This window comes from Rissa tridactyla, chromosome 8 (assembly GCF_028500815.1).
Source record: "Rissa tridactyla isolate bRisTri1 chromosome 8, bRisTri1.patW.cur.20221130, whole genome shotgun sequence".
Classification (NCBI taxonomy): Eukaryota; Metazoa; Chordata; class Aves; order Charadriiformes; family Laridae; genus Rissa; species Rissa tridactyla.
The window spans coordinates 21810929-21823109 of NC_071473.1; the positions used below are offsets into that span (position 1 = coordinate 21810929).

The 12181-nt window shown below is 46.0% G+C and overlaps 1 protein-coding gene across 4 annotated transcripts in view; it reads right to left on the bottom strand.

The window, feature by feature from the left end:
* Positions 1 to 81: 81 nt before the first annotated feature.
* ABL2 (ABL proto-oncogene 2, non-receptor tyrosine kinase) overlaps positions 82 to 12181 on the bottom strand; it is a 47641-nt gene continuing 35541 nt past the window's right edge. For 2 of the 4 annotated variants that reach the window (XM_054212219.1, XM_054212221.1), the window contains exons 5-12: positions 11411 to 11495; positions 9517 to 9694; positions 8770 to 8954; positions 8319 to 8471; positions 6710 to 6799; positions 5513 to 5686; positions 4630 to 4863; positions 82 to 4314 (exon numbers count right to left, since the gene is read on the bottom strand). In XM_054212219.1, the coding sequence (XP_054068194.1) occupies positions 3170 to 4314; positions 4630 to 4863; positions 5513 to 5686; positions 6710 to 6799; positions 8319 to 8471; positions 8770 to 8954; positions 9517 to 9694; positions 11411 to 11495 (2244 nt within the window). In that variant the 3' untranslated portion in view covers positions 82 to 3169. Of the gene's footprint in view, positions 4864 to 5512; positions 5687 to 6709; positions 6800 to 8318; positions 8472 to 8769; positions 8955 to 9516; positions 9695 to 11410; positions 11496 to 12181 lie in introns of all 4 variants that reach the window. The other 2 variants (XM_054212217.1, XM_054212218.1) reach the window with 1 other exon arrangement.

Genomic DNA, 12181 nt, shown 5'->3' on the forward strand with positions numbered 1-12181 from the left:
CACCATCTGCCTACCCTATGTGAGTAAAGCAACAGGTAAGAAAACACTCTCCATAGGAGTGATGACAGGCAAATCCCCTAATTCCACTGTTCTGTGTTTTCCCTCCACTGGAGGGATCAGAACTGAATGGGCTTCTGTGTTGCCCACCAGGGGTTGTGGAGTCTCCATCCTTGGAGTAGTCTGGATGTGGGCCTGGGCAGCCTGCTCTAGAGGGCTCTGCTTGAGCAGAGGGGTTGGACAGGGTGACCTCCAGAGGGCCCTTCCAACCTCAGCCATTCTGTGACTCTGTAAAAGCAGATGGCTGCTTCAGTTGTGTGCCCACTGCCCACCACCTCTGCCATGGGGGAGGAGAAACCAGGCAGCATCTGAAAGGAAGTGGGGATGATGAGTGGAGGGGAACCAGTCCTTCATTGGGGCACAGTTAGTTTCTTCAGCAAGGGCTCTAAGAGGGGAGCTGCAGTACTTAGAAAGTCCAGGACTTCTTTGCTATTTTATCACTTTTGCTGGAGCTTTTTCTGGAAGGCTGGCATTCAGGAAAAAAAAAAGTTCTTCGTTCAAAATACTCATCAGAACTGGACTAACAGCCTTAACAGTTTCTGCTTAAAATACCTTTCCCCTGAGAATCACTTCAGTTTCAGTCCATTTGTCCTGGGCTGGGGCAGTAGTACAATGATGAAACCATGCGATTGTCTGCCAGGGCAAACAAGACCTGCCCTTCTGCCCCGAAGAAAGCTCCTCCATAACTTTTCAATCCTTTTGATTGTTTGAAAGGCCACGTGAAGCAATACCACAAGCCGTCTTCCCTTTACAGGTCACCTTTCCCAAGGCAGTTTGGTGTGCAGCGATGCACACCTTCAGTAAAGATGCCTGAAAGAGATAAGGTAAACCACAAAAGCCCTTGGTAAAGTCTACTGTAAAGTCTACGAGATAAGGGTTTGGTACTCTGCCTTACGGCTGGGCAGAGCGTTGGTGTGCAAGAGCCCCGGCACAGCCTCTCCCACCCCGCTGACCTGGACGAGCTGAAGATCCTACTGCAGAACGAGACAGCAGGCTTTGGTGGGTACTGCTAAGTCAGGACGAGTAACCCACGCTGGACTTTCGTTTGTCTCCACTTAGGTACCAGTACACTAGAGTAAAACTGACTTGTAAGAGTAATTAATTCACTTTAATGCCTGTCAGTTGGGGTGGGGTGCTTTTGTTTCTTTGTTTGTTTTTTCCACCATTTCACTTATTTGGACAGTGAAGTTCAACATGGTCCATTTTACCTCGCAAATTGCATCCTGACACAACCTCGCTTACCACAGACCAGTAATAAAATGAGGATTCTCACACTTTCTCAAGATTTTTCAGGCTCTTGTCTCGCTATGTTCCATGAAAGAAAAACAGGGACATGCGCTGAGACAGCCCAGCCTACTTCCAAGCACCAACAGGGCAATGGTTCTAGACGGAAATGGAAGTGCCCATCTTCTAAATTCACACCTGTGCCCCAGCTCAACGCTAAATGCTCAAACTAAAAGCAGCACAGTCACACTTTAACAACAAGTTAAAAAAGTGTTTTAGCCAAAAATAAAAGATTTAAGGTGCAAAGCAAGCCAGACCCTCTATCATCACCAACAGTGTGAAGTGAGCAGCAGCATGCAGGGTGACGTGTATTTGGAGCCAGGTATCAGGCCTGTTTTCTTCTTCTCACAAACCAACAGTTAGTTGAGGTCTTCCTACTTGCCAGTACATTTACATCTCAGGGAGTTGTGCGTATCCGCAGAAGACCAGCTTTTTGAGGCCACAACAGTCTACAAACAGCACTAGGACCAAGGAAGACAACTTCAACCACACGACTGCTTTCATTCTGGGATTGTCAGTAGGCATCAGAGACTATAACCCAGTGGGAGCTCTCCGAAGCAGAGCCATTAACACTTGTTGTCACATCTTGGGCAGAGAAGTGCACAGTCCCTATGCCACAGCATGAGATTCTGGTCTAGCCTTTAAAATATAGGAATGAATAAAAAAAAGATGGCTGTGATTCCCCTGTGTGCTGATGCACCTAAGTCACCTTCACCTGCAGGGGAGCTGAAAGCCTACGAGACCGGTAAGCACTAGAACAAATCCCAGGCAGCCATCAGTGTGACGTGTTAACGTTACGCCAAGAGTAGGGACTGGTCCAGGGAACCCTGCAGCAGGGAGGGGCACGTGGCGGAGGCTCTGCCTTGCCTACCGTGGGTCCTTCAAGGTGATGAAACTGAATTGGGGAGTCAACCTGGTAACAAGTTAAAAACAGTCTAGAGCTTAAGAAAAAAACCACCCAAACCCACCCACCCCAATAACAACACTGGCAAGTTGTGAAAGAGCCCCAAACTACTCACAAAAGACCATCAAGCAGCACCCGTGCTAGACCACTAGAAATAGGTATCAGCTGAGCGAAGGCTGTGTGGTGGGGAAGGGGGTTTCCAGTGGTAAGTCTGCCCAGCATCCCTGACGCTTCCGATACAACAAAGATGAGAACGTGTGGTGGATGAGGTGGACAGGAGGGAAAAGGGATAGTTTCATATATTAACTAATTTTGCAGTTCTCATTACAGCAGCAACAGCGCTGTGGAAGTAAGCCATCTGGGCTAGTGCATCCACCTCCAGCAGCTCTGAATACTGTCAGTGCATTAGACCTTTCCCCCAACCGCACGCGACTTCCCCCTTCAGAGCTACTCCAGCTCAGGCTGCTCGGCCATTGGTGCCAACGGAGCGCCAAGGCCTTTCCTCTGCCTTGTCAGGAGGCCAAAGCATGCGTTAGTGCAGACAGGGGAGGATCTGTACAGCCGAGTGGCCTGCAGCCACTCCAGTACTCCAGCTATCACACATCAAACCATCCTTCCCAGAGCAAGAACCTGTCATCGATTCTCCTGCCTCTCCAAGGGAGGAGCAAGGAACATCCCTGCCCTTGCCATACCAAGCAGATCCGACTGACTAGGTAAGGACAAATACTTGACGTTCTGCCCCTTACGGCTTTAATCTACCCTCTCCATCCCCATTTTTTGAGATGAACCTGTAAACGTGAGGAGAACTCAGTGATCTGAGGTACTTCACATACTCAAGTATCAGTCTTTCCTTTTGAAAGCATCAGTACAGAAAAAAAGTCCCCCCCTCCCCATGTGTATTTCTCTTACCCAGATTGACAGTAGCTACCTTTGCACCACATCGCTGATTTCTTGGACACATGACAATAAGTTATTAAGGACGGGGTTTGCCCCAGGGACGCTAGCAGCTGCTGAGGACACCTGCAGTTCCTGCAGGCTGAGTTCCAGTTTGCTCACGGCTTCCCGGAAGGCAAATTTGTTGCGTGTATGCGGGATGCAGTCCACGTAGCCTGAGCAGTAATCCAACAGCTGGTGCCCTGTGTCCACCAGCTGGCTGTTTGGTGTTGGCTCGGCGATGGCACTCGAGAGAAGATCTGCGCACTCCAGCAGTGCTTCCTTGCTGATTTTGTCTGCGGAGATTTTCTCAGCTGCCTGTTTGGTCTTTCTTAGCGCTACTTTTGTGCCAGCCGTGCCGTTGGCCATTTTCACTGGGGAGGTGGAAGACGATGACAGAGGCACTTGAGGTGGAGGCATCACCGGCCTCCCAGATTTTCCACCAACAGGTGCTGCTGCTGCTGCCTTCTTACTCCCTTCGCTTGATTCCAGTCCGTGCTGCGCTCCTGCCACGTTGCTCAGCTCTTCTGCTGCATCTGAGCAGGCAGCTGGCTGTTGTAGGAGCCTCATCACTGGTGGTGGAGGTGGAGCACACTTTGGTTTTACCCGTCTGGGCCGGTCCCTGTCGCCAGAAGAAGTGACCTGATGCTCAGATAAGAGCTTAAATTTATTACCCTGAGAGTCTGTGCCAATGAGCTGCACGTCTGCTGGAGTGTGTTTTAGAGTGGGTGAGATTAGGACTGGCACTTTGTGGTTATGAGTGGTTGGAAGTATTGCTGCAGCCTTTACTGGAGATGACCACCCCGGTCTCTCACCATCCTCAAGGGCCGCTTGCCGCGGGCCACTGTTTTTTTCTTTGCCCTTAGGAGCCGCTGCTAGCCCTGGACCCTCCTTTTCTTCTGATCCAGAGGCGGTTCGGAAAGGGAGCGCTGTGGCACCCCTTGGCAAGAGTTTTGCTTTTGGTCTCTCTCTGGTCAAAGCGGGGCCTTCTTCAAACCTTTTGGGAAGCAGGTCATTGGCCCTCCCTGTGCTCTCATCGGGCTGAGAGGAGGTGGACACTGTCCGTTCCAGCTGGATTTTTGACCTCTGGGAATTTCTGGGAAGGGTCATTGCCATCCTATCCTGCTCTGGAAGCCCTGAGGACATGGAAGATGTAGAGTTTGACCTTGGAAAAGGCTTTGAAGCTTCTTCATTGCCAGTGGGTTTTCCTGCTCGTAAACCCAGTGTCTTTTTAATCAAGCGTGGTGTAAAGAAACCAGTGATGCCCGACCACCCACCACCGGTGCTTACGCCCCCACCACTGCTGGTACCAGTGCCATCATCATTGTAGAAGGTCCTCTGCACAAAGCCCCCGCCATAGCACTTCGGTGGCGCCAGGCTTGCGTCCTGCTGCGTGGGAGCAAAAGAGAACCCATCCACATGCTGCAAGGAAGCAACAGATGAAAAGTTACCCGTCAGCTCGTATTTCTTATGGGGCTGATTCTCCATCTCCCGGAAGGAACTGCTGCGCTTGGGAGGCGTGGGAGCATTCCTCTTCTTCATAAAGGAGCTGAAGAAGCCACCTTTTCTGTCCCTGGTGAAAGTGGTCTCTTTGGCATCCTCCAACAGGCTGCTGGGTGACTTGTCCCTCTGCTTGCGAGGCAGTGCAGGAGACCCACTTGTTGGCTGTGTGCTTCTGATAAAACCTAGACAGAAGAAACACGTGTGAATCTGCAAAATCGATTTCCATTTCCACCTCCCTATCCCGCAGTAGGCTTTATGAGCCTGGCGTACTTAGCTGCCCAGGTTCTGCAGAGAGGGATTGAGAGAGGAAGTTAGTACTTTTATTTTTGTGCAAGGCTGGTGTGCTTTTGACTTTTTTTACTTTTTTTCCACTTCTGCATGTGTGACTTGTCTGTTTTCTATACTGAGGAGGCCAGTTAGGAGAGAATTCAGGAGGAAGCAAAGTTGCTCTTTTCTTCCAGGTTCTTATTCCCTTCCTGTAATTTTTTCCTCCTTCACCAAATACCACAAGTATAAAAGAAAATCTCTTGTTGCATTGTCAACTTTAGTTTTGAAGCTGTCATTTTTTTTAAAAAAAAGCAGCAAAACTAAATTTAAAAGAAAAAAATACAATGGGATTTACTAAAAAACCGTTGAACGAGGTGCAGTGTTTTCCATTTGCTAGTAAATCACGGGGCTGCTGAGGTGGCCAACAGCCCCAGTGACATAGCATGGCAAAGCACCTTCCCGTGTCACATGATTCTGTTTTCTCCTGTTTCTCTGGCAACTGACACCAGCAGCAAGCCTATCCCAGAACACGTGGCCTCACTGCAACTGTCCCAGTACCCATACCTGGTGCTGAGCTGGAGGCTGAGTGCTCCACAGTGTCCTGTGTTCCTTCAATGTTCTCCTTGTTCTCTGCCTGTTTCTTCAGTGTTCTGGTCTTGGAGGGAAGCATGGGTAACCGGGGCAAGTAAGGAACTATGGATGAGGAGGAGGCTGTTCTTCCAAGCTCCTCTGCCACCTCTGAAGGTAAAAAAAAAAAAAAAAAACAAAATCAAAAAGGGAATAGTTGGAACAGAGACCAGCAGAGGAAGAGGAAAAGAAAGTTTGGGTCTTTACTGCAAACCCAGACTGGCAAGAAGAGATACATGACTGAGAAATACATAGTTTATGGATTTGGTTTTTGCTCAAGTCGAGAGGTATTCAGGGTAAGAAGCCTGAGGCAAAGCACTGCACTTCCCTATTAGAAATGAAGACTGCATGTTTCCTTCCCAACATCAACACAAGGCATGTAATTGAAAAAACAAAACAAAACAAAGCCCAAAAAAACCCCAAATCTCCTGGCCACACCCAGGTTGGCATTTGTGTGGGCCACTTGATGTGCCTATTATAGATGTTCCCCAGTAGAATTCAATGTGGTGTGTTTTTTCTGTAGTAGGGAAGTGGATGCCTCAGATTCAGATTTAATTTAAAAGTTTAGAAGATGCTGAGACAGTTCTGCTTGTCTGCTGTCTTGTATCACACCTGTCACCAGTATTTTACCTCCTAGTGGATTACACTTGAGAACTGAGCTGTGCAGATTCGCTCCCAGAAGTGGCTAAGTAGAAAATCCCGAGATTAAGGCACACTTCTTAAAAATGAAAGCTGATAGAATAATATTTCATGACCTAATTGCTGCAGTCAGTAGTGGACTGTGATATGCATACGTCTTTCTCTCTCTCAGCATCACTCACTATTCCTTACACTTCAGTCTGGGAAACAAGAGGCTTCCTCTAATGGAGGAGACAATACTCTTTTAACTCTTTGGCATCTCGGTGCTCAAATGAATTACTTGGTGCTCAACTTACCTGCACAGGTATATGACTAAAGTTTATTTAGTATTTATGCACCAATTAAGAGCATGTATTTGCAAACTTATCAATAAGAAATTAAGTAAGGGACAAAGCCTCCCACAACCTCCACAGCTAGCAGATGAGCCATAAGAGACAGCCCTCCGGGGGATAAACTCCAGTACTGTTTCAGAAACAAAGCAACCAGGGCTCTCACCCTCTGAGATGCTCGAATCGTGGAACATGGTTTCAAAGGCCTGGTGGGTCTCAGCAAAGGAAGGTCGGTCTGGTGGGTTCCACTTCCAACCTGCAATATGAGAAAGCAGAGCAAGTTTCAATGCCTGAAGCAGATAGGAGATGATTTTTTTATTCTGTCCAAGGAGACAGAAAATATGTAAGCTTTCTCAACTGCAGTCAGACTCTGATCTCCTACTATAAAACAGGCTTTAAAGTCATTCACAGATATTAATTCATAGCAGCAGTCAGGCACCCTACCATATCCTCACAAGTCTTGAGAGAAAGGAATCAATTCTAAAAATCCCAGCTCTCTGCCAACTCCATTGCTTTTTCTGATCTCCCCATCCCTTTTCCTGATTTTTTTCGGCAAAGGAGAATTCCATGTTTGCTAGCCTGGCTGTTTGGACTGAACTCATATAACCCAGTCACAGATAACTCCGTGTGTAAAGCTCCAGGTAACGTTCTGATCACATGCTCTTAATACTGAAATTCAGGCAGAGCCTTACCACAGGAGAATGTGTGCACCCTGTGGGGGAAAGAGGAAGAGAGTGCATTGATCTAAGACGACGCTTGGAAAGTTATGGAAAGGTATCATGATGAAAAGTGTAATTTCTGGAGTTAGAAATCTGCACTAGGAGAATGTCTTCTGGAAGCACTCTCTGTTAATATCACCACGGGGTCTGGAAAGTGACTGGCATTCTGCTCACATTGGGATGCATTAATATCATACGAATTCTCTGCTCTTGGGCATTTGTCATCTTCTTGAAGGGTTTTTGAAGCAGCATCCTTCATCATTACTTAGTTTCTTTATTTCATAACTGAAGTTCACCCTGACTTTCTTTGACATGCTGGGGATCAGGCATCACTGGAGACAGGCTGTAGAATGGCCCCTTAAGCCCTAGTTTGTCTGTCTTGTACATCGAGGGCCACACAGATTGCTCGAGTCAGAACCAAGGGGTCTCCTCCCACCCTGGTCACACCAACAGGGTCTCTCTGCTCACAGCTGCTTTCCTCGCTCAGCAGCACGGACTGGTTTGCTCCCTCAGATCTTCAGCCTTTTGCCCAATTTATTGTCTGCTCTTGCGGGAAGGAGATGGGCAATGCTCTTAAACTCTGTTGCTCTCTTCCTGCAGCACACTGTATCTTTTGGTCTTTTCTTAGTAGGTTTTCAATTTGTTACAGAGCATTAGGGAGCTTTTCATAGCCAATACTCAGTACCGTGCTTGGGCGATGCATTTTGTGTAACCGTGTCAACTACATGTCTCCTGCACAGATGCTGTGTTTGCAGAGAACTAAATATCCTTCTAATTTGGTGATTCCATAGTAGGAGTCCTACTGACAAAATACCAGTAGAATTGTCCACACAGTACTATCTAGCTGTACTCACAGATGACCGTTTTTTAGAGTGAATTCTTGCTCCCTAGAGACCAGAGTCATTTTGCATCAGTAACCAGGTATGTCTCAGGTGACGGGGCCTTTTCCACATTAGCTAACAAAACGGCACATAAGCAGCAAGGACTTCAGAGTTAACTACAGATTCCTCCCACCCCTCCCAGGCTTTGTCCCCCAAACTGGAAGAAGATACTCACATGCCCTCATCAGTTCGTAAACCTTTGGAGGGCACCCCTCTGGTTGTTCCATCCGATAGCCCTTTTCCAGCAGATCATACACCTGAGAGAGGTCAATGCCTGGGTATGGTGACATCCCATAGGTAGCAATTTCCCATAGCAGCACCCCGAAGGCTGAAGAAGGAGGAAAACAAAATTCCTGGTCATAAGTCTGCCCTCCTCTTGTGTTAATTACATTGTGGCTCATTACTGCAGCTTGAGGCAGCATCCTTTTCTTGCAGATATTTCAGGCCAGCCTAAGTGAAGACATTACACGCTAAAAATGCTATTGATTCATAAAGTTGTGGCCTGGCATGCGACCGTCTCCTCCCCACATTTCTGCCTAGGCCAGAAAGCAAGTTACTGTCTAGGCTGGCAAAGAAAACCAAAATGAAAAAAAAAAAAAAGAATTACCAAAGGGGAGTTTTCTTACCCCAAACATCTGATTTGATTGAAAAGGTGTTATAGGCCAGGCTCTCAGGAGCCGTCCATTTGATTGGGAACTTAGCTCCTGCGTGAGCTGTGTAGGTATCTCCAGTCATAAGTCGACTTAAGCCAAAGTCAGCCACCTTCACCACATGATTTTCTCCAACTAAGCAATTCCGTGCTGCGAGGTCCCTGTACAAAGGAAAAACCCACACTTTACTACTGGTCAAGAGCAGGGCTTTTGAATATAGTAGGTAAAAGCAATGTGAGCTTTGCTCTGAATGATGTCAGAAATTGAGTGGACTTATTCTTAGGAGCAGTAAGGTAAATCAGGATTAGGGTTCATTCTTTAAATTCTATTAAATTTCCAGTAATGGTAGGTGTTAACGATGAGTAGTTTATGTTTCCTGAGAATAGGATGAGAGCAGCATCTCATCACACACTGGTAACAGCTTTATGGCACAGCTTTATGTGACTGGATTAAAACAGGACTTGGAGTTGACAATGTCTTGCACACAGGGAGTACATCAGAACAGGACAACAGTTGTGCATAAGGTTGTAAGTATGCTATGAATGTCATGGGGAGAAGGTACTGCAAGACGGTATCGAAACCAAAACAGCCAATAGGTAAGACAGGGTGAAACCTAACTCTGGAATAAGCTTCCCCAAAAGGAAGAATTCCTGGGCCACCATGCTGGTAGCCTGTTCATCATTGCAATCTGAAACTCTACCAGCTCAATGTGACTTTACCCACCTGTGAATGAAATTCTTCTTTTCCAGGTATTCCATAGCAGAGGAGATCTGAGTGGCCATGTAGAGTAGCACAACAGCACTCACTTCTTCCCGGTTGCATTCCCGTAAATAGTCTAGCAGGTTCCCATACGGCATGTATTCCGTCACAATGTAAAAGGGTGGCTCCAGGGTACATACACCTAGCAGTGAGGAGGAGGGAACATGTGAATAAAGCTTCCCTTTCTTCCCTAGCTTACCACAATTCCTGATTTAATATCCGTTTGTTGCATTTTGTACCAGTGAGTGCTTCTTTGAAAACTGAAGACTTCCATCTGCAAGACCCGGATCAATGCAGCCCAACTTAAAATTCAGTGCTTCTGTCTATTTATCTGTACATCCACTTTATAGATAGAGAGAAACAAGTCTATCAAAGCACCACTATTCGTATATAACATACACAAAGGTGCAATTCTGTTCTTCGGAGGGTTACAGAATGAAATAGGAGTTCTTTTGAAAATGCATGATTTGCTTTTCTTCCCCTCTCCTCCTCCATGACGCTAAAGATTGGCCAACTGGAAGTAGGTACCTGTCAACTGGCAAGATTTCCAGACTGAAATGTCACTGCAGAGTAATGTGAAGCACTCCCATGTGTCATAGCTGGGTAAGTGATCAGCACAGTGGGACCTGCTCCTAAAGCAGCATTCTCACACATTCCTCAGATGACTACTTGCTGCAGTCATTGCAATTATGCACAAAGTATGTATTAGCGGAGGAGGAGGGCAACAGGATACTCATGTCAAATCTCTGCGAACTGCCACTGCAGCACTGCTGAATGCCTGCTCATACCGTTACTCACACACAGGAGTAAAACACAACTACCCTGTGCATCAGAAAGAGCAAAAATGCATCTCTCTGATAAGCAATCTTTTAGTCTCTGCTCCTGGAACCAGACAGGGCTGGGCGGACGCTTCCTCTGTGCCCGTTTTTTAAATGGGTACAGAATAGTTGCCATTATTAAAAGCCTTCACATTCTTCACATTTCTCCTTTCATCCTAGGCTTGGCTTGACAGCTTTGCTCCTGAAAGCAGCAAAAGTCCAGAGACAATTAAAGACTAGTAAAGGTTTAGGGTGTCTCCTTAAGGATCTTTGTACATGTGGAATTAACAGCTATGCAGACTATTTAATAGTGATCATCATATCATGCATTTGCCAGCGAGACAAACGGGGCACAGCCAAGCTGTAAAGCCTGCAGATTTCTTCCATTCATGTGCTGTTTGATCCGGCTTGCATTGCCACAGCCTTGATCTCATATACTTATTTGGTGATAACACAGGGTCCCTTATAGCAGCAGCAATCTGGTTGTCTTCTGCTTCATTATGGACTAATTTGTTCTGTTCAGTGCAGCATTTTCTATAAAAGTCTCTGATTTGAGATGTATGAAGAACAGTATTTGTTGTACTTCCAATATAATAGTTTTCTTTTCACTTTGAATTGTCTTATAGTTTTGTTCTGTTCTATCAGAAAAATAAGTCTTGGGAAATAGTTTTGCAAAGCAGATTTAAGACAGCAGAAAAGGAATCTGACCGTGATAACTGAACCCTGGAGCATGTCTAAGGCTCAAGGATACAAACTAACAGGAGGCTGATATTGCAAACTTTTATATAACGCATAGTCATGCCTCAAGAGCAAAGCTGTCTACTAATGTAAGTGACTATATTTGATGTTTTAGTTAAAATTAGTGTCTCTTAGCTCCAATACTACATAAAAGAGTAAGCTGTGAAAAATAGCACCTCATAACCTGACCTGATTCAAAAAGTTACATAAATACCGAAAATCTGCCACTGCTTTTAAACAAGACAGATTTCATTTTGGCGGAAACTAAAGTAAGAACAGAAAGAGCAAGGAATGTCACTAACCTAACAACTGTACTAGATTTGGGTGCTTGATCTCCTTCATCACAGCAGCTTCTTTCAAGAACTCTTCCACCTCCATGGTATCTTCCTAGATAAACAGAGAGGCAAAAGAAGGGAAAATTTATCTTCGTGACCAAGGTCTGCTTAACACCACGCATCCTAGCTGAAAATAAATGATGGTATCCTTGTCTCCATTCTGTTGTTTTGGCTTTTACCAAAGCAAAATACAATAGCCCTGAAAAGCTGCCTGGCTGGCCTGCAGCATGGCCAAGTGACAGATCTGCAGTACCCAGAAAGTGATAGGCTTTATTGTTCGGTAGCTATTGTGGCTATGAAAGCAGTTGTGGCTGGTGAGAGGAAGACTCTCAGGATCGCTGACTTAGTTCCCCTGCCTAGCTATAAAAATTAAGCTTGAAAGCTCCCTTACTTAGGGGCTATGTAGAATTGTAGCTGTTAATGTTGAAACAAACAGAAGGTTTTGAACGGAACGATAAATGGAGAAGCTGAATTTTTCCAGGAGTAGAGGAGAGGTTGCGGAAGATATTTACAACACCTTTGATTTCTTAAAGCTTCCACAGCTCTTCTGAGGGAAGGGAAGTGGACTTGGTAACCATTTCTACAGATCTGACTTGGACATGCAGTTCCTGTAGGTGCTTGCTGGCCCAAAATTCTACATTATTTCTAAGCCACATGCACTGGTGCAAGTTTGGTAAGCTGACTTTGTTCTGCAAAGCTACTCTCAAGCATAGGTTTTATGCAGATCAACACACTCCA